Source organism: Crinia signifera, chromosome 3 (assembly GCF_055691185.1).
Source record: "Crinia signifera chromosome 3, ASM5569118v1, whole genome shotgun sequence".
NCBI classification, from domain to species: domain Eukaryota; kingdom Metazoa; phylum Chordata; class Amphibia; order Anura; family Myobatrachidae; genus Crinia; species Crinia signifera.
Window position 1 is genome coordinate 184,590,913 of NC_139219.1, and position 23,214 is coordinate 184,614,126.

Consider the following 23,214-nt stretch of genomic DNA (forward strand, 5'->3'; position numbering starts at 1 on the left):
AGAGAGACCAGAGCTGAGAAGGCAGGTTGCTTTTCTGTGAGATGATCTGTGTTGCAGGGGTCAGAGAAGCATTTCACCCACTCTTCCAATCAGGGACTCTTCTAATTAAGATGTTCCAATCTTCTCTGATCACATCCTCATGCTGAGATCAGTGGGGAGGGGCTTGGCACCGCAGTGAGGGAGGTGCGGGGATGTCCCCTGCTGCTGCTCTATCAGCATCTAATGTAAAGGTGTGTACATACGGCAGGATATCCCGTGAGATGCGAGTCCCGGCGCGATCAGATCGCATCGGGACTCGCATCTCACGGCATGCCAGAGGGGCACAATTTACACTATATAGTGCACATCTGCAATATATAGTCTTGCCTGCCCTCTCTATCTGGCTGCCGATATGCGCTCACATGGGAATGCGCATTGGCAGCGCATCGGGCTCGCAAGCCCTAAAAAAGCATGCGATTTACCGTGTGTACACACTATAAGTCTCCTGCCTCTCTGCTTCACCGCACATCCCTACAGACAGCAGCAGAGCGGTGAGGGTGCCTCCCTTTTTGCAGGCTCTGTTGAGTGGGTAGCCCATACCCTTAAAAACAATGGGGGTGATTCAGACACTCTTGTTGAATGCCCAATGTGTTCCCCTGTTTGATGTTGATGCGCAAATATCTCACACTCGCTGGGGTGTGTTCGCTCCAGGATGGTAGGGAGGGGGTGGACGCAGGGGGACCTTCCAGCATTTCACAGGCTTGTCCACAAAAACGCTGGGTGTACCCTTGCAAACTCATGCATGTTGATAGCTGCTTGGGGCAGGCGGATGATGTCAACGCCCGCCTCAAATTCAGCCATCTTTGGGCAAAATAAGTCAGGCTGGTCTGACTTTTTTATTTGCGATTGGGAGAATAATCAGCAGATGGTGAGCAAATTATTTCTCTCCTGTGAGGCAGCATGCGAGCAGATGTACATGCGAACGCATCCGCTTGCATGCTACTGAGCAGATTAAGGTGGCATTTACCAGCTCGCTAGGCTGCGAATATACACAGCTTAGCGAACAGGTCTGATTCGGGCCCTATGTCTAGTGTGCCTGAACAGTACAGCCAGGGCCTTGCTTTTGCCATACTCTCTTGTCCTGGCATTTCAGGGCATTTTCCAGACTCTGTCTTGGCTAGAATGGAGATTGGGCACGTGTCTGCAATCATGCAGTGAAAATGCCTGACTATTGCTGCTCCTAAATCTTGGGAGAGGTCTTGCATGAAGGGTACTAAATCTTTGCATTTAAATAGAACTGTCTGTGGGATAGCACTGATGAAGCAAGTGTAGACTTATAGGGCCTACACACATGCCGCTATTAAGGCATTTTCTAAGCGACTTTGCTTAGTTTGGCAAAGTCGCTTAGAAAATGCCCCTACATTGGTGTGTGCAGGGACTATAGTGACAGCAATGCTCATCCCTGTTGCTGGCCTAGATTGATGGACAGTGTCCATCAATCTTGCCGTTCGCCAGTGTTCTCCACTCCACTGGAGAACACTGGCACTGTCATCTTGCTCAGCACACAGCGCTGACAGCTCTCGCTGTGTGTGTGCTGAGTGACAGCGGTGCAGCAGAGGCCAACCTAGCATGGCTAGGAAGCCCTACACACATCGCTATGTGTGTATGGCCCATTACACATTAGATCTAATAAAATCTTCTTTACAGCTTATGCCATGGGTCCTCAAACTGCGGCCCTCCAGATGTTGTGAAACTACAAATCCCAGCATGCCTTGCCACAGTTTTAAAACTCCCTTATAGCAAAACTATGGCAAGGCATGCTGGGATTTGTAGTTTCACAACATCTAGAGGGCCGCAGTTTGAGGACCCATGGCTTATGCCATAGGCAACACACAACATTTTGCCCTAGAGTCAGCCATTTAGTCCCTAAGCATTCTGTTGTATGGCCAGTTTAAAGATGAAGTAATTTCTTCCTGTCCTCTACATCAGTGATTCTCAACCTCTGTCCTCTAGGACCCCCAAAAGTTCACGGACACATTTTAAAAGACCAAAGTTGGAGCTAATTATTTCATCTGTGATCTGTTTGGAGACATGGACAATGTGCACTGTTGGGGGTCCATGAGGACCGAGGTTTAGAACCACTGTTCTACATGATGTAATTGGTAGAGTTCAGAGTGTACATGCATATCATGGACACAAATGTTTCAGGATGCTAGTCACCAATTCTTCCTCAGAATTAAGAATGTTTAGAGTTTTACATGTCCTTATGTAATTTATTTTTTGCTCATCAGGAGAATACCTGAAAGTGTCATAGCAATTCACTGCACTTATCCTAGTCCCAAGAGGTTTTTTTTAATATTAAATAAAGTGTAAATATATTTTTTTCAGTTACATCAACTGGAGAGTGAGTGGGAAACGCGGAATCTGTCCTGCAACCTGCTGACAGGGAAGAAGCTTGATGATGCCGCTTTAAAAGGTCACATTCATCCACATATCAGGTGAGGTGTAGACTTCTAGATCAATGGAGCGTCAATGTTTTAGACAAGTGCTATGGAATCCATTAGCGGGAGTCTACAGTTCGTACTAAATGTGACTTTTAAAACTTCTCTACCTGTAAAACGCTACACAAAATCTAATACCTTTCATTTGTGGGAGACACTGGATTTTTTTTATTTATTATGTATTACCTTTCCTGGTGCTGGCATTAGGTTTTATAACATTGGGGAGTGTGTCATGTCATTGTTATTGTGATTTTCAGTAAGTTCTTGTCTTGTGATTTTAAAAGGATGTACTGTAGGTGTCTCCAGTAGTTATTATGATCTTTGACCAAGGCCCATTAATAACTAAAACATGTTTGGATGTGGTACTTCTCTTTGGCAGGAAGGTTGTACACGCCTTTCTTAGGGGGTATTCAATCACCCGCAGCCATCTCCCGACGGGGGAGATGGCTGCGGGGCCCTGTTCAATGCTATCTCGACAGAACAAGCCCAACACACACAAGCATTTGGGCGCGTTCTGCCGAGAATGGCCAGGAAGTGACGAGCTGCCAGCTTCAGTTCTCCTCTTCCCGGCTGCAGCTCGCGACCACGCCCCCTTCTCGTTCCACTGCAGGCAAGATATCGAATCCCGCCTGCTTTTTTTTTTCAGTCAAGCAGACCAAGAATGGGACAGGGTCACGGCTGTCGGGCCAGCTCGACAGCCGTGACCCCAGATTAAATACCCCCTAAATCTGAAGATCAATAACATACCAATTTCTTTTTTTTTCTTTTTTGCAGTAACTTCGCTGATAAGTACAGATGGAGCCCCTCTCAACTGTCTTCCTTAGGTCGTGGCTCACCATGGCTATCCTATTGTTCTCAGCAGCAATACAATACATAGAACAATACAGTAGGGAATTAGCAAAGTAATCCTATTACTCACTTAATCCTATTAAATGAATAGATGAGGAGGGCTCCATCTGAATGTGTAACTGTTTCTCCTTCATCCAGCAGGGGACACTGAAATGTAGATTTTACAGTGGGTATAGAGGTGTAGTAACTGGGATCTGGCTTTTAACATAAATTGAGTAATGTCTGCTCCTCCCCTCTATACCCCTCCTCAAATCTTAAGGCCCCCATCCACTAAAGCGTGAGGATAGCATATGATGTATTGTATGCAGTCCTTATGCATACAATGAATCCTATGCGATCCTAGCAAAGTCTACGAACTTCAATAAATATTCATGTATATAATATATGTCGAATCCTATGACCCTGCACAGCTTCTTGTGCATCCTAGTCGCATTAGGTTGCGAATAAGACACTTATTTCTGCAAAAAAAGACACCCAAAGTTGGCAGATTTCTAATGGACCTCAATGCTTGTGCCAGGTATCTTGCTCTATGTGGTGTATTAACCCCTTGGGTGGTATGCCCTGAAATTTTCCGGGCTTAGCTGCGCTGCCGCAGCAGGCTGTCCCGGAAAACTTCTGGGCATACCACTTTACGTTAGGTGGGCGCCAGTGGTGCCTCCAGCGGAGCACCACTGGCGCACTACCTTTTTAGGGGTCAAATCTACTAGAGCAGGTTTGTCCTGCCCCAGCAAATCCCACCACAGAATCTAGGAAGCCGCTGCTTGTTTTGCGGGGGCTCCGGTGGACTCGGGTGCCTGAACTCTCCCGAGTCCCCCCCGAGCCTGCCGTCTGTGATGACTGGCAGGGGGAAGCGGCAGCAGGGGAGCTTCGGCGTACTAACGCCGGAGTGGAGGTGAGGGGGGTGGAGCGGCTGCTTCCTAGATTCTGTGGTGGGTTTTGCTGGGGCAGGACAAACCTGCCCTAGTAGGTCTGTCCTGCCCCAGCAAAACCCACCACTCAAGGGGTTAATGGTACAATGGGTGTTTGGTTTTAGTTTTTTAGTTGTGCATTCTCTAATTCCCCTTTTTTTCATATAGTACTCTGCTGCAGAGAATTCAAAAGTTGAAAGCGATTGTATATAATATTTCCAAAAAGCAAGCCTACCGTCCCAAGAGTCCGACATATGACACCTTCTACCAAGATGTTCACAACTACCTCAATAGCATTGGCAAAGTTTCTACTATACAGGATTTGACAACCCGTCTTCTTAAATCTCTCAGTGGTAAAGGCACAAAATCACGACAAGGTATACTTCACCTTTTGTCTGAAGAGGCTGCATGGCAGCGATCACAACATCAGTTCAGAAAGCGCCTTTTAGAAGAGTATTCCCTATATCCGGACATGGTAACTCCGCTCCAGGCGGCCATTTTGCAAATGCAACATGGAGTGAGGATAATGGCTTCTGAGCTCTACACCTTGATGAACAGTACTCTCCTATCTCCATCCACGGTGAAGAGTCTGATCACATGCCTACTGGCTTTTCCATCTACATCGGATGCTTTTCCAACATTCTTCTCACACGCTGATAGTTTGTGTTCTGTGGGTTCACTTGACATTCTGAAAGGCCTTAAAAAACTATCTCAGAAATACCCAAGTAAAGACCAACCAACACATGGAAGGGATTTAAGCTCTTGCCTTAGCAAAGAGCAACTGCTGGTTAATGGGTTACTTTATCTGCGCTCCCATATTCTTTCAAAAGGAGACATGGATGAGAAGTCTTTGAATCTTTTCAGGCACATATGTCAGGTCAGTTTTCGTCTTTTAATTGCTGATTGATCAGTTTGTCAGAAATCCAATTTAATAACTTCTCAATTTATTAAGTTTTTACTTTTACAAAAATTTCATAAAGATGTTGTGATTTCTCAACATGTATTCTAGTCTGTCGTCAATGACTGGGATGAGCAGGAGCAGAGCGCCAGGGAACAAGATAAGGAAGACAGCAGTTTGTATAAGTACAGGAGTAAAAGTATAGGATCTGGACTCACAGAGGACCAAGAGGAGGAGAAGGAGTTCCGAATGAGGTTTCCTCTTTATGAACAGGTATGGCCATAGCATATTATCTACATTACAGCAGCTTTTTATGTACAATGTCACTTTAACTGTATAAAGTCAAACAAAATAACAACACATCTGTACTAGAAAAGCTGTATGTATGCATTCACCAAAATTTTAAATTATTTAAAAAAAAAAAAAGTCTCTGATGCTGTTGAATCAAATAAAGAAAAATGCTTTTGTTGTCCTTCCTATATGTCCTCCAAGATATTTTCTGCAGTCAGGCCAAACCACTTCTCTACGCACATAGGCGTGTAAGAATTTTGTAGCATCAAAAAAAAAATCGGCTATACAACTAAGACGCAAAAGTAGACTGTGCTGATTAACTTGATATGACATGTCTGTGAGTGACGGCGTCCATGATCTGTACACGCAGTGCTACAATGTAACAGCCGCAACTCTCTTCCAATAAAAGTTGTATTCTGCTCCGTATACAGTCTGTCACACACAACATACAATATTATATATATATATAAAATTAATTAATCACCTTAGTCTTTGTGTGTCTTAGCTGCATTGCATTTAATAAACATTTGGTGCAATTTAGTCAAAAAGGCGCCTGCTGCCAGCATACTAGCATGGGAACTGGCTGCTCACTTACACCATATTGAGGCTAAATGTATGAGGCCACATCTATATATGTTGTAATTTTCAATAGTAGTTTGAATATACAGGGTGGCTTTAATTTTACTGACCTTTTTAAGAGGCTTCTGTAGCAGATTTCCCCTCAGTCGCTGTAAATATGCAAACTTGCTTTATTGTTGTGTAACAATAAAGTTTCTATTTTCACATTGTACAGCATCATATTCAGCCTACTGTCATGTTTTTGCAATATACATACTTTTTTTTTTTTTGGTGGTATCCTGCTTCCCAATTCCTAACTAGCAGCGCTGCCATCAGAAATTGTGAAGCCCGGGACTGACAAGATAAGCAGGCCCCCCTTTCCCCTTCTTGAACCCCCAGCTTGCCTGGTGAGACCTCCGGTGTCTACAGCACTGGATACACGACTCAATTTCTGCATTGCTTCATGGGAAATATCAACTTTGTTTATGACAAATTATACTTGATAGACTCCAGTCCTGGGCCCCATTTCTGTCTGGGCCTGAGACTGGAGTCTCCACAGTCCTGCTCATTAGTCTCCTTAGAAGGTTTTGTTATATTCTGATTACCTACAGGTAATTCTGACTAAGGGGACATTGAAGTTATGGGCCCCTTGTATAGTCTTAAGTGTGTAGTAAAATTAATATCTGGTTAGGGTTTCTTTTTCTATGCAAGTTCAATTCTATTTATTGCATCATTTTTAGACCTGCACTCTACAATTTTAATGTTTTTATGTATTTAAACTCTTTAGGACTTTGCAGATATAACGGTACAGCCTAGCCTGGAAGAAAGTATGGAGATACAAGACAATGAGAATCAAGCAGATGATAACACTCGACTGGTGTCTGAGAGTGCAATGCAAGCAGTACTGTTTATTCATCAGCAGCTGTGCCTAAGTGTTGCCAGATCTCTCTGGTACCACCAGAGCCCGGCACAGCATGAAACCAAGTATTACCTCAGTATGTTCCTGTCTTGCTACCAGACCAGCGCTTCTCTCGTAGAAAACTTGTTTCCCCTCATTGGTATGATTCTTTATTTTATTATGTTTTGTAGAAAATATTGAGATTGTTGAAGGGGGTAATATGATGATCACTTTGATATTAAAGCCACGATTATGACCTCTTTATAAACCAACTTAAGAGCCGCAACCTAGATAACTCGCTCGGTAAAACTGTGGCTCTCTTGTGGTACCTGCATTTTCTTCTGCCTGTATTCTTACTGCTAGGAGTATGGCACACACGAGAGTGAAAGGCAATGTATGCCCCCAATTTAGCAACATATTCTGTTCTTTGACTATAAAGCACATCTGACTCTATGGTCTTTAAAAATCTATAAATATATATATATAATTATCTTTATTTTAGGTGCTGACTTGAATGATGATCTTTTGGGCAACCATTTGCTGGCCAGCACTCTCCTGCAGAATACAATATCAAACAACACTACCTCAGACATTGTACTGCCGCAGGAAGGCCCTTATGACTTTTATCAGCATCCTAACATTCAGCAGGTCAGCCAGTGCCATCATGTACTGAAGCGCTTCACCAGAGAAGTAAAGAAGATGCTGGGCGAATGGCCAGATCACCCTGCTTTGGTGCAGGTGAGGGTGGAATATTATAAAATGCTGTACAATTAGACTCATTTTTTATGTGACCTCTCATCTGGGAAACATTGACATGGGTTTGAGGGAAAGGCTGAGGAGTAGGCATTAAAGAGTTAACTCCCCTCCCTTTAACTCCTTCCAGCTCTCCAGTATTTTTCAGTGTTGTTTTTCTGTAACCTGTAGAAGAGCAGGCATTAGTACAGCCTCAGTAGCATCCTGCTTGAGCAACAGAAACATGTTACCAGACATCCAGGGGTTTCCCTATTCCCCATTGTTTTAGTCCTATCCACGCCTCCCTTATGAGACGCAGCTTCCCGGGCACTGCCTCTCTCTATCATAGCTGCCTACCCTCCTGCATTCTGCAGGAGACTCCCTGAAATCGCAGCAATCTCCCTCATTAGTCTAGCAATCTCCCTCATGTCACCTAGCCCACATTACACTGTTACATTTTTTGGGAAAAAGGAATGAGATAGATACATTTACATTGAATCATCAGCGCCATTTCCCAGCACTTTACCAAGTATAGTAGCTCTTACTAACTGCTTTGGGGCCCATTTACATTTGGATATAAGTCATTTGAAAAGATCCCTCTCGGATGTAGCAGTGCACACCCACGCTTCTAGGTGCCACATTTACAATCTATTTTTCGCAATCTCTCCATACATATATGGAACTAGACACACCCTTTGGGTGGAGCATGACATGCCCCCTTAATGATGATATCTGTCCTTTTTTATTTGGTGCTGTTTTCTTGTAATTTTTCTTAAGTAGTTCTCACCCCAATTAAGGTTGGAGACCACTAGTTTAGCTTAACTATTTCTGCTAGTTCCGTCAGTTTAAAAAGAAAGGTGTTTTAAATTAGGTTAGTAAGGGTTCTTCCCCTGACTTTCTTTCAGAATACAATGGGGTCAATCCTATTCTGTGCGGTTGATTCACGAGTGCGAATCATCATGGCGCTGGGAGCATTTTACGGCAGGCTGAATTCACTCAAAAGCGCTCTTACCTCCGCATAAATGAATTTGGCCCAGTGAAGAGTGCGAGATCGGCTTAATTCCGGTGCAGTTTTCAACGTTTAAACGCATGATACCAGTACCTGAATGGCACGTCACACCTAATAGGATCACCCCAATATATATTTTTTTCTCCTTGCATTTATACTGGGGTATACTGGCAGTGACATTGAATAGAGTGTCTGGTTGAGGAGTTCTTGCATGCTTTTAGTTATTGTTTAGATTTTTTACTTTTACATGCTTTTCAGAACCTGCTTACAGGGTTCAGCGCAACTGACAGGTGGTTGTAAAGCTAGTTAGAGAAGTTGGTGCGTACTCCTCTTCATCTGTGTTCAACTCCATGGCAAGCCACTGATTCATTATAGGAGTGTCCAGGACTCGCCGTCACTAGTCCACATTGACACAAGCTGTTGCTGTGCTGTCACTTTTGTTCTTAAGACCTGCAATACACAGCACCGCTGAAGTGTGTCTTTGTGATTGGGTGACACTGCTTCTCTGCTGAAATCTGCACTGTTTGGGTCACTATAACCGGATTTCTCCAATTTGAAGCATGAACCTTATCTCTGTAAATCTGTGTATCTGCACTTTTCATCTGGAATAGACGGTTTTACTAACTGCCCGCCCTTCCCTTTGAAAACTGGTCTTTAAATGTCATATTAATCAAGGGATTGTAGTTCATTAGCTGGCCTTCCGGTGCCTCATTTGGTTGCAGTCCTCTTCATCCAGCTGGTGGGACCTTCCACGGCCGGCTTGTCATGGGACCTCGGTGTAGATTTGCAGGTCTGCCACTTCGTCCTCAGTGCATACTTGTATTCCTTTCTACTGGTTTGATTTCATTGCCTCCAGAGACACTAGTTTTAAACAGTGGGTCCTCATGCAGTTCAGGAGCGTTTATTTCCTGAATAGCTTTGAAATGTTCCCATGACTGAGAGAGAAACAAGATTTTGATTTGTTCCTGCAAAACCTCTTTAATGCCATGACAGACACTGGTTGTCCTCCCATCTGCTCTTGGTTTTAAGAGGTTGTGTACAGGTTTTGTGTTATCAAGTCCCTAAACTATAATGTTAAGTAGTGGCACCTTACTTGTTTAGCCAGGGGGTCTGTATCATGTGATTGATGTCATCAGGACCTGTGGCTTAAGTCAGATGCTGCTAGTTTACAGACTGACTACTAGTGACTGCATTGGCTGCAGTCCCTAGAAGCCAGATAGGATAGCATTAATATCAGGGTATTGGATTATAATGGGATGCACACTGCTGCAGCAGTCTGGATTGGCAGTCCCAGGCTGAGAAAACACCTCCTCCTAGGACTCCCTTACCTGTCTGTAATAAGCATAGATAACTTCCTATGGGAAACCAATGCTAGACAGATACTGCGGGTGGCAGATTTTACTGGCAATACTGCAACCACTAATCACATGATTTCTTGTCCTCTTCTTTCCTGTGCCTCTCTTTGCTAGATGAATACTGCCTGTGTAGGGGGTTTTGGTATAGGGAAAGAGGATCAGGAGCTGTCCTAAAAGATAAATCTTTAGTGCCCAGACTTCTCCAGCACAAGTTAAACCTCATGGTCTACCTAGTGAGCCCCATAGCATCAAAGAGACTGATTTAGCAGCTTAACACCAAGATCTTGTTTGTGTATTTAAAAAAAATGCTTGTGTTTCACAGAATCCTGGTTTGGACAAATAAAAAAAAAAAATCCAACTTGGTCATATTTTTTAAATAATAAACTAGTTTGTGTATTTTTATCCTTAATTTAATCTGTAAAAAAAAATAACTAGAAAATCCATTCTTGTATAACATTAACTTATATTAACTTTTTTTTTTGCATGATGCTTGTAGCTTGTGGTTATAATTGATCGAATTCAAGGATTTGCACTATCCAGCCCTCTTTCCAAATTTTTAAATGGTTTAGAGCTTCTTCTAGCAAAGTCTCAAGTAAGTACTTTCACAATGACTCTGATTTAGTGTACGTTTTCTTGCCAGTTTTATGTGAAATTAGTGTTTTTGCTTGCGATTTCAACCACCGTGTTCACCTCCTTTAAACTGATCAGATATATTTTGACTTCTGTTAAAAAAATAAATAAAAAAAGTGTCCTACCACACAGATGAATCTTAAATAATTATGTGTTTCTCCCCTGACATTTATGGATGTGTATGATTTAGGAAAGTTGTAGACAAGAAGGTATTGAGAGATGAAAATGAATATCCCAAACCAATGCACAAATTGAATTTTGAGTTCTCTAAATCTGTATTTAAAGTTTTATTCTGGTCCTTGTACAGACCCAGTCACGCACAATAAGCAAGTGTCTTACATCAAATTAATTCAGTCTCCTGCATTGCAAAGAATGTTAGTTTGGTTTACAAAAATAAAAAAATACTTGATATGCAGGTTTGGTTTTACTTTAATTTCAAAGCTGGATCTTATTGATTAGCTGTCACATAATTTGCATTGAATCAAGTATCTGGGACAGGAGTAAGATACATTTAAAATAACTTCAATAAATAAAAATGTCTTTAATAATTGAATATTAATAAATGGAACTAATTGCCGGGATGCAGCGGTTCACTAATTAAACAACCAGGAACATTAAGTGATTCCTATCCTCTATAAGGACTTTATTGTGGCCTATCCAGCCTGGATATCTGGAAGCAACGTATAACAACTTATCACTTAGCGTCTGCCATAAGTTGTTCCAGATATACTGTGGTTAATGGTTATTCTATAGTGACCTATCTCCCTCCCTATAATATATATACCACAAAAAGTCCATCCAGGATCTTGTGCTAAGATCCGTGTTGTTGTTAATGCCCCTGATGAAGTTGTGTTGCCGAAACGCGGTTGGTATCTTCTTTAATAAACCACTACATCTTACAACGGACTTTGCCATTTTATTGGGAATACATCCAGATGGACAGATGAGAAAATGGTTATTTTAATTGTTATACATGATTGTTTTGGGAGGTACTAGAACCTAGCGCACTCCGATATCCGGTTTGTGTATGTATATATGTGTGTGTGTGTGTGTGTGTGTGTGTGTGTGTGCACATCCTCATCCGTATGTAGAAGCAGCGGTGCCTTCCATTTCCCAAGATGCACTCACTGCTTATTGTAGTTAAAGATCCTGGAATATATATATGAACACTTTGAATAAAATTATGCTGCAAGTTTATGTGACTGGTAAATTAGAAACGCTTGGCACCATGCTTTTTGAGTAGTACTAAAACTATTAGTAATGCAATTACTTGGGGTTTATTTGAGGGGGGAGGCCTTTGTTCATTTTATTTTTTGTATGTTTTTAGGACTGGGAAGAAAATGCTAGTCGCACTGTGTCTTTGCAGAAGAACCTTGATGAAATTACACAACTTGTTATCCAGTGGCGTAAACTTGAGCTGAAGTAAGAACATGTTTTCTTCTTTCTACTTTTATTTTTTAAAATACATGGACTCATTGGTTATAGGCCTTTCTATAGATTCATAAACGGATGAAAACCTGTATAAAAATGTATTTTGAACACTAGCTTCTGCAAAGGTGGTATAAAGTATAAAATAAATAAACTAAATGTTGCATGCATTCATTTCCTTGAGGTTGCATTAAGTTCCAGGCTTCCAGAAACATTCCATTAGTATGTTATACTTTTCTCTCATTGCTTAAATGCTTTAGATCCTGTTAAACTTCCAAGGTAATATAGTAATTAAATCCTGATTTCTTTATAGCTGCTGGTCCCTGAGTCTAGACAACACTATGAGGCGACATGCTGAGAGATCCAACAAGCACTGGTTCTCTATTTATCAGTTAGTTGAGAAATACCTGGAAGTGGAGGAGGAGCAAGGTGAGGTTAATATGAAATGAATACATTGCTCTATACAATCTCTGTGCAGCACTGTCATTTAGTGGCACATACTGTACAAAGCTACTCTCCTGGAAAGTCCTAGAGATCCCTGATTTGTTCAAGTATTCCCCGCACGTGGATAGTTAGGGGGTTGGCCAGGTTAGACACCCCACCCCCTCCTAGTGGACTCCCTATTACCAGGCCTAATGATGCCAAGTAGTTATCTGCTTTTCCAGAGAGGAGCTATTAAAAGTTGGAAAGTATGTATAAAAATAAACCATAATCGTAACATTATTATGTATCATCTGAAGTAAATTACCTGATACAGAAGCACTGTGTATTGTTTGTGTACAGAAAGTGGTGAAGAGAAGACCTTGCAGTCTATTACAAAGACACTTCAGGCATTTATTGAAGGCTCCACCCTGGGTGAATTCAACGCTCGTCTGCAGATGCTGCTGGTTTTCCATTGCCATGTACTGCTAGTGCCGCAGACTACCAGGAAAGGTACGGTGGTGTTTTATAGTAAATAAATAAAATGTATGTTGGGCTTTAAAGTATTTCTAGATTTGTTTCAAACTAGTTTATATATGGCACATGTACAAATAATCCATTTAGAATAATGTTGTCCACACAGAGTGCAAGCAGATAAATAACTGCTGACTTTTTATATACTTCCCTCCTAGTCATACCCTGTCTAGAAGCGGTTGCACCGTGCGTCTTTACATGCAACTCTTTCCATTATAGTAACTTATTTGTGGTGAATAGGGCACAAGCAGCTTCTGTTGATTAAAATGCTATGCAGCGTGTCTATATTTTGCTGGTGACCATGGTTATATCTGTATACAAAATCCTATTTTACAGTATTTCCAGTTAAACACTGTAATATAGCATTTTGTTTTCAGATGCACCCACAGTAACATAAAAAGTTGCACGCAAAAGATTCTAGGCGCTACCGAGTCACATGGAGAGAACACTGGTTAGGTAACACGCAGAGGATAGATGTATGTTTACACATCTGTACATGAATCAGGTTAGGTCCGTGAAAAATGGCTCAAAGACTTGCTGTATTATACATTTCCTTAATGCGCTATATATATATATATATATATATATATATATATATATATATATATATATATATATATATATATATATATATATATATATATAAATGAAGCTTTTCATAACAAAAGTACAAACTACCAGTCCAGTGGATATAATTAAGAAAATAAAGAGCATTATACTGTTTATAATATGGACATGATGATGAGATTCTTAAAGGCTTTGAAGTGGTGATAAAACAAATGCTTTTGTAATTTCAAAGACATGCATAAACTCATTGCTGGGATCTGATGGTCTTTAGTGAGGTACTACATCTTTTTATTTTTTCTTCTCACAAGAAATTTGATGTAATGTTGTGAACATACCTTGCTTTTATTAGCCTTTTTTTATATTGCAGATCTCCTTTGCAGTCTGCTATGGAATCTGTACAATTATTATCGACAATTTTTGCCATCCGTCCAAGCAAGAATCAATGAGTTACGTAATCCAGTGGAAAAAGAACTAAAAGTACGTATGTATGTGTTAAATCGCAATGCACTTTGCTGATATCAGAGATGTACTGAAAAGGTTACAGTGGTAACTGGCAATACTAGGGGATCGGTGTCACTTTCCTCATGTGAATTGAAGGATTCCATCCAGATTACCCCTTTTACACCAAAAATCCCAGATCCTACCCGGCATTTGGATGAAGGATCCAAGTCTGGTCGGATCCAGGATTTACACCATTTACACTGCTGTGCCCACCCGCAGTATAGACTGAGGCGGCGCTTGGAGATGACATCATCTCCAAGCGCCGGGACCGCTAATCGCCGTGCTGGTGGGAGCCCAGCACCAAGGTAAACTGCTGGGCTGCCCCCAGCCGTCGTCCGGGTGGTGAATGGATGCCTCATACAGGCATACATTCACTTCCTACGCTGCCGACGCTGCTGTCTGCAGAGTATAGTCAGACTAGCGTTTTGGCTTCTTTTTCTAAATTTATTCCTATGCTAGTTTTTAAAATATCCTATTATCGGCGGGAGGAACAGGTTCCTCGCAGATGATTAGAATTTATAACTATTACCAAGCCATTGCCCCAGTCAATCCATTCGCTTACTATCCGTCCATTATATGGGGGGGGATAGATAGTGTAGGGGATGGAAGAAAGGGGTGAATTAGGTCTTTAGGCTAGTTTAGCTAATATAGCTGAAAGCCACTAATTTTATTTATCTCCTCTTAGTGATGGTTACTATAGTTAGTTGGGGGGCTGGTGGGCTGTTTGGGATCCAGGTATACCTAGGTTGGGGTTAGGTCATACAGATGGGGGGGGGGGGGTTGGGGAGGTTTGTTTTGGGTAATTTTGGGAGGTTTTGTTTTGGGTAGTATAGGTAGTATATTTTAGATAGTGGGTTAATTTAGTTTGGACAGTGGTGTTTTTGACTGATGATTGTTTAGTATTATAATCTGATGGTGCTCAATGATTATTCAAGAGATATGCTGTTACACTTGTACCTCCTTTCAAATTGCTGGTCGCGAAGACCCAGATGGCGCCTCCGGGTATTGGTGTCACTATCCTTGTTCTGGAGGGGTAATACCCGACTTCTATATCCTTACACCTATGTGTATGACTCTATATGAATACTCCTATGGTTCTCCTTTATGTATATGCTTTTAGATACACCATATTTGATGTAAGCACCATATTTTGCACCACTGTCTGTAATGTTTTTTTTGCCTTTTTCAACAAAACTAATAAAAATTACTTAATTGAAAAAATAAAAAAGGGGGTATTACAGTACATCAAATTGCGCAAAGTTGTTTGCAATTTGGGTTTCTTTAAAGGGTGTATTTTTGGGGTTGGAAATCATATACATTTAATGAATATAAATATTTTTAATAATGAAATGTAAATGTAATGATTGATTGTATTATCTTTTGTAGGATTTTGTGAAAATATCCAGGTGGAATGATGTCAGTTTTTGGTCTGTAAAACAGTCTGTTGAAAAAACCCATCGGTAAGTTGGTGTTTAAATAAAAGGATATGTGGTCTAAGAGCGGCAGTTTAAAAAGGAAAAAAATATTTGTGATTGTTGGATGATTAGGACAAAATCTCCAGTGTGGAAGCTCATGTATGGTGGTCCTGGTATGTAGTGATTAGTCTTTACCAAAAGCGGTCCAAAGAAGGAGAACTTGTGAAACCGCAACAGGGTCAAGGGTGCCCAAGGCTTATTGATGCATGTGGTAAGTGAGGGCTAGCCTGTCTGGTCTCATTGTGCACAAAAGCTTCCAGAACACAATTTGTTGAAACAGTTAATGTTGGCTATTAACACAATTTATCATGGCTTGCTACGTAAGAGGCTGTGCAGATACAGCAAGGTCTGAATGGACAGGAAGCCCTCTGTGCATGACTGAAAGCCCTTACAATGGGTATATGAGCATCAAAACATGGGCCATGGGGCAGTGGAAGAAGGTTTGGGTTGATTAATCCTATTACGTCATGTGGACAACCAGTTCTGTGTGCATTGTTTTCCTGCTGAGGAGAATGGTGCCAGTATACAGTATACTATGGAAACGAGTCAAGGATGTTACTTTGATACATGCAACCTACTTAATTTACTTAAACATTGTTGCAGAGTAAATACACCTCTTCATGGCAACTGTATTCCCTGATTGCAGTGGTCTCTTTTAGCGGCATAATGTGCTATATAAATACATTACTTAAAAATACATGGTATTAACTAATTAAGGCAAACATTTATCATATACAATTATTGAACAACTGCAAACTGCATATCCAAGTCTGGAGGTTTATAAGCCGTGCACAGGACTAAGGTGATTAAATAAACACATCCAATGGGCAGCGATGTCCAGGGGTGCATTTAAGTATCTGTCCACCCCTAGGCACCACTTTTTTTTGTGTGAACGCACATCTCATCGCACACAGCAATTGTACCGTGTATGGGCACCTTTTAGATTCTCACAGAATGGGTCACAAATGTAATGGTGTACATGGCTTCCTTATAGGCAAACTCCATGTTAAGAATAGTGAATGTACACACCTGTATTTTTTTTATTTTTTTTTAAACCATGTTTAATTAAACACTTTATTATACAATCATTATGTAAAATCCCCAATAATTTAAACATGTACAGTAACCAATGAAGGAGTAGACTGGCATGATTGCTGGATGAAGTTCCCTCTATGATCTATAGGTCATGCTAATATGTCACTTTCCTTTTAGAACACTCTTTAAATTCACCAAGAAGTTTGCATCTGCTCTGTGTGAACCGTCTTGCCCAGCATTAGTAGAAAGTGTTCATGAAGAAAAACTAGGGCTTACAGATGCTGCAACAGACCTCAAAGTGAAAACACAGTCTGTGGAACAGCTAACCTCTGTCCTTAAGGCGGCATTATCCAGAGCAAGCAGTGTACCGGTAAGGCCATAAGGGCAATAGGGATATTGTCTTGTGTTTTTTTTACGACGAGGATGGCTTTTTTTTGGGGGGTGAAAAAAAGTGATCTTTGCCACCCAACCCCCTCACCGTATTCACTTTTGCCAGAAGCCTCGCCATCAGAGGACGGTGAGAATCCCCTTTAAATGTCGAGTTTCGCCGCAAATGCAGGAAGTTGCATTTTATGGCGAGCCCCGCTATTTTGGTGCCCACACTTGCCGTTTTCACCTCGTTGAAAGGAACCGGCGAAGGGTAAACGGCGGAGGGAAGTGGAGGGGAGGCAGTTGAATACTCTGAAGGCAAGCTATCAGCACTTCTAGAATACACCTCATTGTGTGTAAGAGGGTGGTCTTTACTTTGAATAAGAATTTTACATTAGAAACTACTACGGTTTTGGAAAGTTCACATGATTGATTGTGGTGGGTAATAGGTGTACTGTATGCCACATTATGTGTGTTCATTTCATTTCACAATTAGCGTTTTAATGTTGTAACACAGAGAACACTATGAGGATTACTACTTCCAGTAGGCAATATTTGCATTTTTTTCAATGTGGGAATGACCTACCACTGCCATTAAGTGTTAAGCTGTCACCATTCATGTTTTGCTTATGGTTTGCTCACTCACCTATAAAAAGGTATTGTTTTTGTTTTTACAGCTAACTTGTGGCGAAGACATTTATTCAACAGATTCTCTTCAGTGTCGTCTTCCTAAATTGACAAAAAGAATGAGGCAGTTGTGCTCTACATTCATACAGAAGAGCTCAACTCCAACTTTGTGTGAAAATCTCAATGGATTTACAGGTATTCACATAGCTGGAGTATACCAGTGCACTTGTATCCATAAAAAAGTATTCACAGTGCGTCACTTTTTCCACATTTTTTTATGTTACAGCCTTATTCCAAAATGGAATAATAACATTTTTCCCTCAAAATTCTACAAACAATACCCCATAATGACCACGTGAAAAACATTGGGAGATTTTTTTTAACCCGATTTAACAATAAAAACTAAGAAATCACATGCACATGTACATAAGTATTCACAGCCTTTGCCATGAAGCTCAAATGAGCCCTAGTCAGGGAGGTGACAAAGAACCCAATGGTCACTCTGTCAGAGCTCTACAGCATTCCTTTGTGGAGAGAGGAGAACCTTCCAGGACAACCATCCCTGCAGCAATCCACCTATGTGGCATGTATGGTAGAGTGGCCAGATGGAAGCCACTCCTTAGTAAAATGCACATGGCAGCACGCCTGGAGTTTGACAAAATTAACCTGAAGGACTCTTGAGTCCATTGGAAACAAAATTCTCTGGTCTGAGACAAAGATTGAACTCATTGGTGTGAATGTCAGGCATCATGTTTGGAGGAAACCAAGCACCACTCATCACCAGGCCAATGCCATCCTTACAGTGAAGCATGGTAGTGGCAGCATCATGCTGTGGGGATGTTTTTTAGCAGCAGAAACTGGAAGAGTAGTCAGGATAGAAAATTGAATGCAGCAATATACAGAGACATTCTGCATGAAAACTTGCTCCAGAGCGTTTTTGACCTCAAGATATCAAAGGAGTGGCTTCAGGACAACTGTGTGAATGTCCTTGAGTGGCCCAGACTTCTATCCAATTGGACATCTCTGGAGAGATCTGAAAATGGCTGTGCAGCGACGCTTTCCATTCCACCTGATGGAGCTTGCAAAATGCTGCAAAGAGGAATGGGTGAAACAGCCCAAACATGGCTGTATCAAGCTTGTGGCATCATATTCTAAGGGGGGTATTCAATGTCAGGGGAACGGATGTCGAGCAAGCTCGAGAGCCGTGCCCCTGTCCCGTTCTCGCTTTGCTCGACTGGAGCTCGGCAGTCGGGATTCAATGTCCCGAGCGGCGAGAAGGGGGGCGTGGTCGCGAGTTGAGGACGGAAATAGACGAGCTCCGGCTAGGAGCTCGCCTATTTCCGGCTTTTCTCGGCAGAACGAGCTTGACAGTTTGTGATGTCGGGCTCGTTCTGTGGAGAACCCCTGTTCAATGCTGTTGGGGAAGACAGCATTGAATAGGGCCCTGCAGCCATCTCCCCCGTCGGGTGATGGCTGCGGGAGCCCGACAAGGAATGAATACCCCCCTAAAAGAAACAACATATTGAACAAAGGTTGTGAATACTTATGTATACGTGATTTCTTAGTTTTTTTATTTGTAAATAATGTGTAAAAATCATGTTGTGATTATGTGGTTTTGATGCGCTGTGAATACTTTCCAGGTGCGCTTTTTTTTTTGTCCGATTTTATTCCAAATGTGAAGTTCCCAACAGCTGCTTGTGCTGTTTAAGTCAATACTACTTCAGCATTTCCCTGTCTCCATTGCAGTGGGCATCATAGAATCTGTGAATGAGCTTCAGATTCTTACTGTAGATCAGACCACTGATAAGGAGAAGCAGAGATCGGAAGCCAAACACATCCTCATGCAGAAGCAAAGGGCACTTTCAGAGCTTTTTAAAATGCTCACTAAAACGGGTACGTAATCTATTTAATGTAGCTATTTTAAGATACACTACAAGTCCTTTGTAAGTTAGTTTCTAAACACTTGCTAGCTATATGAAAGCACCCCGTGGTTGTCCAAAGTAATGATGGTTGGGCTCATGGGCAGGCTGCCTAGCAATGTGTGCTACCTTAAATAAATGTTCACTGTTGTAGCTGGTCAGGTTAAGGGAAGAGTCTTATGCGGGGTACACACCAGGACGACCCGCTCACGATGCACATCGTGAGCGGGTCGTCAGTGTCTCGTCCGACCCGCTCACGATGACGCGGGGGGGCACGACCCGCTCACGATGTGCACCGTGAGCGGGTCCGATCCGATGGCGACCCGCACCCGGCTGTATGGTCGTCATTGAGATCCTACCTGCAGCAGGTAGGATCTCAATAACGACCGACCGACCCGCGGGACCGCGCATCGGATCGGTATCGGTCCACACCAGGTCAGAAAAGGGCCCAATCAGCACACAATCTACATCCAATTGATCGGAATTGGATCTAGATTGTGCGGATCGGGCCCTAGTCGTCCTGGTGTGTACCCAGCATAACGCAGTATGGGCTGGCTGATGTGCTTGAACCCATAAACATCTACTTCTCCAAATCTGCTTGTGTTGGAAGGGTCATTCTGGCTTGGCCGCAGACATGCAGAAGCATTGATGAACAGGCCATTCCTCTCAGGTGCAGCATCTTCAGTCTGCAGGGAAACTGGCTTCTCTCCTCTGTAATTTCTGTGGTCTTATAGTCTATCCTAAAAGGCTAAGTTTTTATTTCTGATTGTGTTTGACATGGCTTCCCTAATTTTTGTTTAACCGTGTAATCCAACTGTTCTTCTGGTGTTTACTGTTTCTCCATAGCTGACGAGGCAAGGTCATCAAAGTCTAAGGGGGTGAAGTAGTTGTGTTTTTTTACGTGTCCAATATAAAATTAACTTATCGTGTGGCTATCTGGTTCCACTCTTATTTATAGACTTTTATGTGGGGCCTAGGTACATGTAAGTTCAGGGGACCAGAGGAATAGGCTTTTGTGTACTGTTCTGGCCCTGGTTATATTGCACTTGAAATGCAGTCTCTCTGTCCCCATGAGGCTTCAGATTCTTTGACTTTTTGGGTGCATAAAGTGGCTCACATTCCTTACTACTTCCCTTGATGATATAGATTCTGAGGAGAGAGGGGAGTTTCTTGAGCTGTTTCTGCAGGAATGTAAGGACTCTCCAGCTAAGACTTCCAGGCCCTTTTATAGGCATACAGAAGTGGACGGCTACTGTTGCACTGTCTTTAGATCTTTTGGAACTTATCAAAGAAACCTGGAAAACTCTGGATTCAAGCTTTGCTGTCTCTAGGTGTTTTTCATCTCCGCATGCAGCAAGGCAACAAATCTTCAAGGGTGGATGCTCCTCCATTGGTTAAGTTAAATGCACTTCTGGTCCCATGGGTTGGCTTTCTTAAGAGACCCTCTTGAAACTGGAGGGTTGTCGCCAGTAGTTTTTTTTTTTTTTGTAGAACTTGTTTCCAAAGCATGAGGGGCCAGAGCCATGCAACATTGGTCATACAAACTCCTTGTGGCGCTTTAGGCAGACCCTGCTAGGGTTAATCCATTCCTAAATCCATACATTTCACAGAATAGCTCCATGGTTTCAGCTCTGGCTAGCTCTACTAGGCATGCTTTCCTGGGAGGTTGATAGTGTCCAAGATCTCTCTGCACATACTCTCCTTGTCAAGAATTTTCTTATTTTTTTTTGGTCCAGATTTGGGCAAGGTTAATTTTCACATTTCAGGTGTCAAGTGTACTTGCCTCCATTGTTGGCTACACAACCTAGTAGCCTGTGGTTTTGTTCATTTTGTATAGATCCACAGTATTACAGCCGAAACTCTGTGTACTGTGGGATTTTTGGGTCAGTTCACACAGACAGGAAACCGAAAACTAATTAAATATTTATTTATTACATGTTGTCTAAATCCGGTATGAGACACTTTGAAGTAGAACAGGTCCTAAGAAATCACAGGTTACGGTAAAGGCCCATACACACTATAAGATTATCTTTCCAATCTGGATGAATGGAATTTAAATCTGGAAATTTTGGGGAGCAAATGACAATTGCCCATTCTGACCTGATGCATGTGGGTCAGTTAAACAGCATTTTGACTGTCTGTCAATTGGTCTTGGTATAATGACGACCGGTCAAACGTCTGTCGGTAACTCACACTGAACCCCACACCGGAGCCTGCAAGTAGCACCAGCTGCACAAGCAATCTCTTGGATTGCATTTGAGCCAAGCAAGCTTGGCTGGGATCGCATGCGGTATATCGCTAGTAAAAGGACCGCATGCGATACTGCTGCCAGGGAAGTGTACTATAGTGTATGGCCAGCATAAGGCAAGTATATTATGTGAAGATGCAGTTACTCCCCAAACCAGCAATGTTGAATTCAAAATACAAAATCTGTCCAATACGGTGACGGTATGAAGCAAAAAGTAATAACTACCCAGCTAGACACGCAAGAAGCAACAAACATACTACTTTATGGATGTGTCTGTACTTGGTATTGCAGCTAGATATTTTATGACCAAATTGCAGGAAGAAGTGTGGCGGCTTTGAGGAACCCTATCTCCAAGACTCTTCAGTCCTGCCGCGTATGATTATTGCCCATACATATAATTATATGAACACCTTTTAGCCACTATGTAGATCCCATGACCAACTATACAGCACACACCTATTATGGCAATTACTTGCTCAGTAGTTCCAGCTGGTGTAGTCCTACAAACATCTTCCGAGTTTTTTGTGCAAAAGGTATCTAGTCTTTGGGTTCTGTGTACCTCAAAGTTGTAAAGTGACATCTTTGATCCTGGTATTGTAGCAGGTTGCAGCAGATATTGTGAAACGGTGTACCTCTACTTGTCACAGGCTGTATGTATGCAGTACAAGCCATATTGATTTATACTTTCTGTTTGTTTTTTTCAAGTAATCCTTTGGTTCTAATGAGAATTGATTTGTTTTTGGATAGATGGGTATTAAGACAAATAATCAGTTGTGGCCACTAGCAGCAGAATAACCTCCAATCAGTGTAATCTTTGTATACCTGGATTGAGAATTCCTCTGATATTCATAACTTTCCTTGTGGTGTATAGACACTATCCAGTTTCTTGGGGTGGCAGCTCTGGTAGTCATGTGGTGCAAATAATTGATCGCCCATGGTTTTAAATAGTAGGGCAACCTGTTTTCCACCATTATATGAATTAGATAGGCTAATGTGCAGGCTAACATCAAGTATAATGTCCTAAAAAATAATGCATCTCAAGTATTTGAACTCGCTTCTTGCCTTTTGGCGAAGATCAAGTTGTAGGATCTGTTCTTATCAGTTTAATAAAATACAAACACAACCTCCTGCAAGAGATACAGGCGTGGTAAACTCTCCATAGTCCTACACTATATGTCTGTGTTAATATGCTTATTGTGGTTAATGTTTGGGTTGGCTATGCCTAAAGAGACCTAGTTATGCACAATAAACTTTGCAGTTTAATTTCAATATATTTATTTATATTAACCCTTTGAGTGCCAACTTTGGTGTGAGCGATCCTCAAAATATACCCTAGACATACCAGCATCGCTCAGTCACTGCAACTGTTCTTTTTTGGGTGCAATATTTAACTAAACTTCAATTAATTGACTTGGCTGTATTTGTATTTATACTAAAATAACAGTCGCTGTGAGCAATGCTGGCATTTTTAGTGAATATTTGG

At 41.8% G+C, this 23,214-nt stretch overlaps 1 protein-coding gene and 1 pseudogene across 2 annotated transcripts in view; both read left to right on the forward strand.

The window, feature by feature from the left end:
- MDN1 (midasin AAA ATPase 1) overlaps positions 1 to 23,214 on the forward strand; it is a 217,815-nt gene that overhangs the window by 134,678 nt on the left and 59,923 nt on the right. For both annotated transcript variants that reach the window (XM_083177044.1, XM_083177045.1), the window contains exons 62-75: positions 2,368 to 2,477; positions 4,406 to 5,114; positions 5,247 to 5,408; positions 6,772 to 7,042; positions 7,385 to 7,620; positions 10,475 to 10,570; positions 11,936 to 12,030; positions 12,350 to 12,465; positions 12,820 to 12,969; positions 13,925 to 14,034; positions 15,445 to 15,518; positions 16,746 to 16,938; positions 17,615 to 17,759; positions 19,311 to 19,457. In XM_083177044.1, the coding sequence (XP_083033170.1) occupies positions 2,368 to 2,477; positions 4,406 to 5,114; positions 5,247 to 5,408; positions 6,772 to 7,042; positions 7,385 to 7,620; positions 10,475 to 10,570; positions 11,936 to 12,030; positions 12,350 to 12,465; positions 12,820 to 12,969; positions 13,925 to 14,034; positions 15,445 to 15,518; positions 16,746 to 16,938; positions 17,615 to 17,759; positions 19,311 to 19,457 (2,614 nt within the window). The remainder of the gene's footprint in view (positions 1 to 2,367; positions 2,478 to 4,405; positions 5,115 to 5,246; positions 5,409 to 6,771; positions 7,043 to 7,384; positions 7,621 to 10,474; positions 10,571 to 11,935; positions 12,031 to 12,349; positions 12,466 to 12,819; positions 12,970 to 13,924; positions 14,035 to 15,444; positions 15,519 to 16,745; positions 16,939 to 17,614; positions 17,760 to 19,310; positions 19,458 to 23,214) is intronic.
- Positions 22,782 to 22,999, forward strand: LOC146066113 (U2 spliceosomal RNA; annotated as a pseudogene).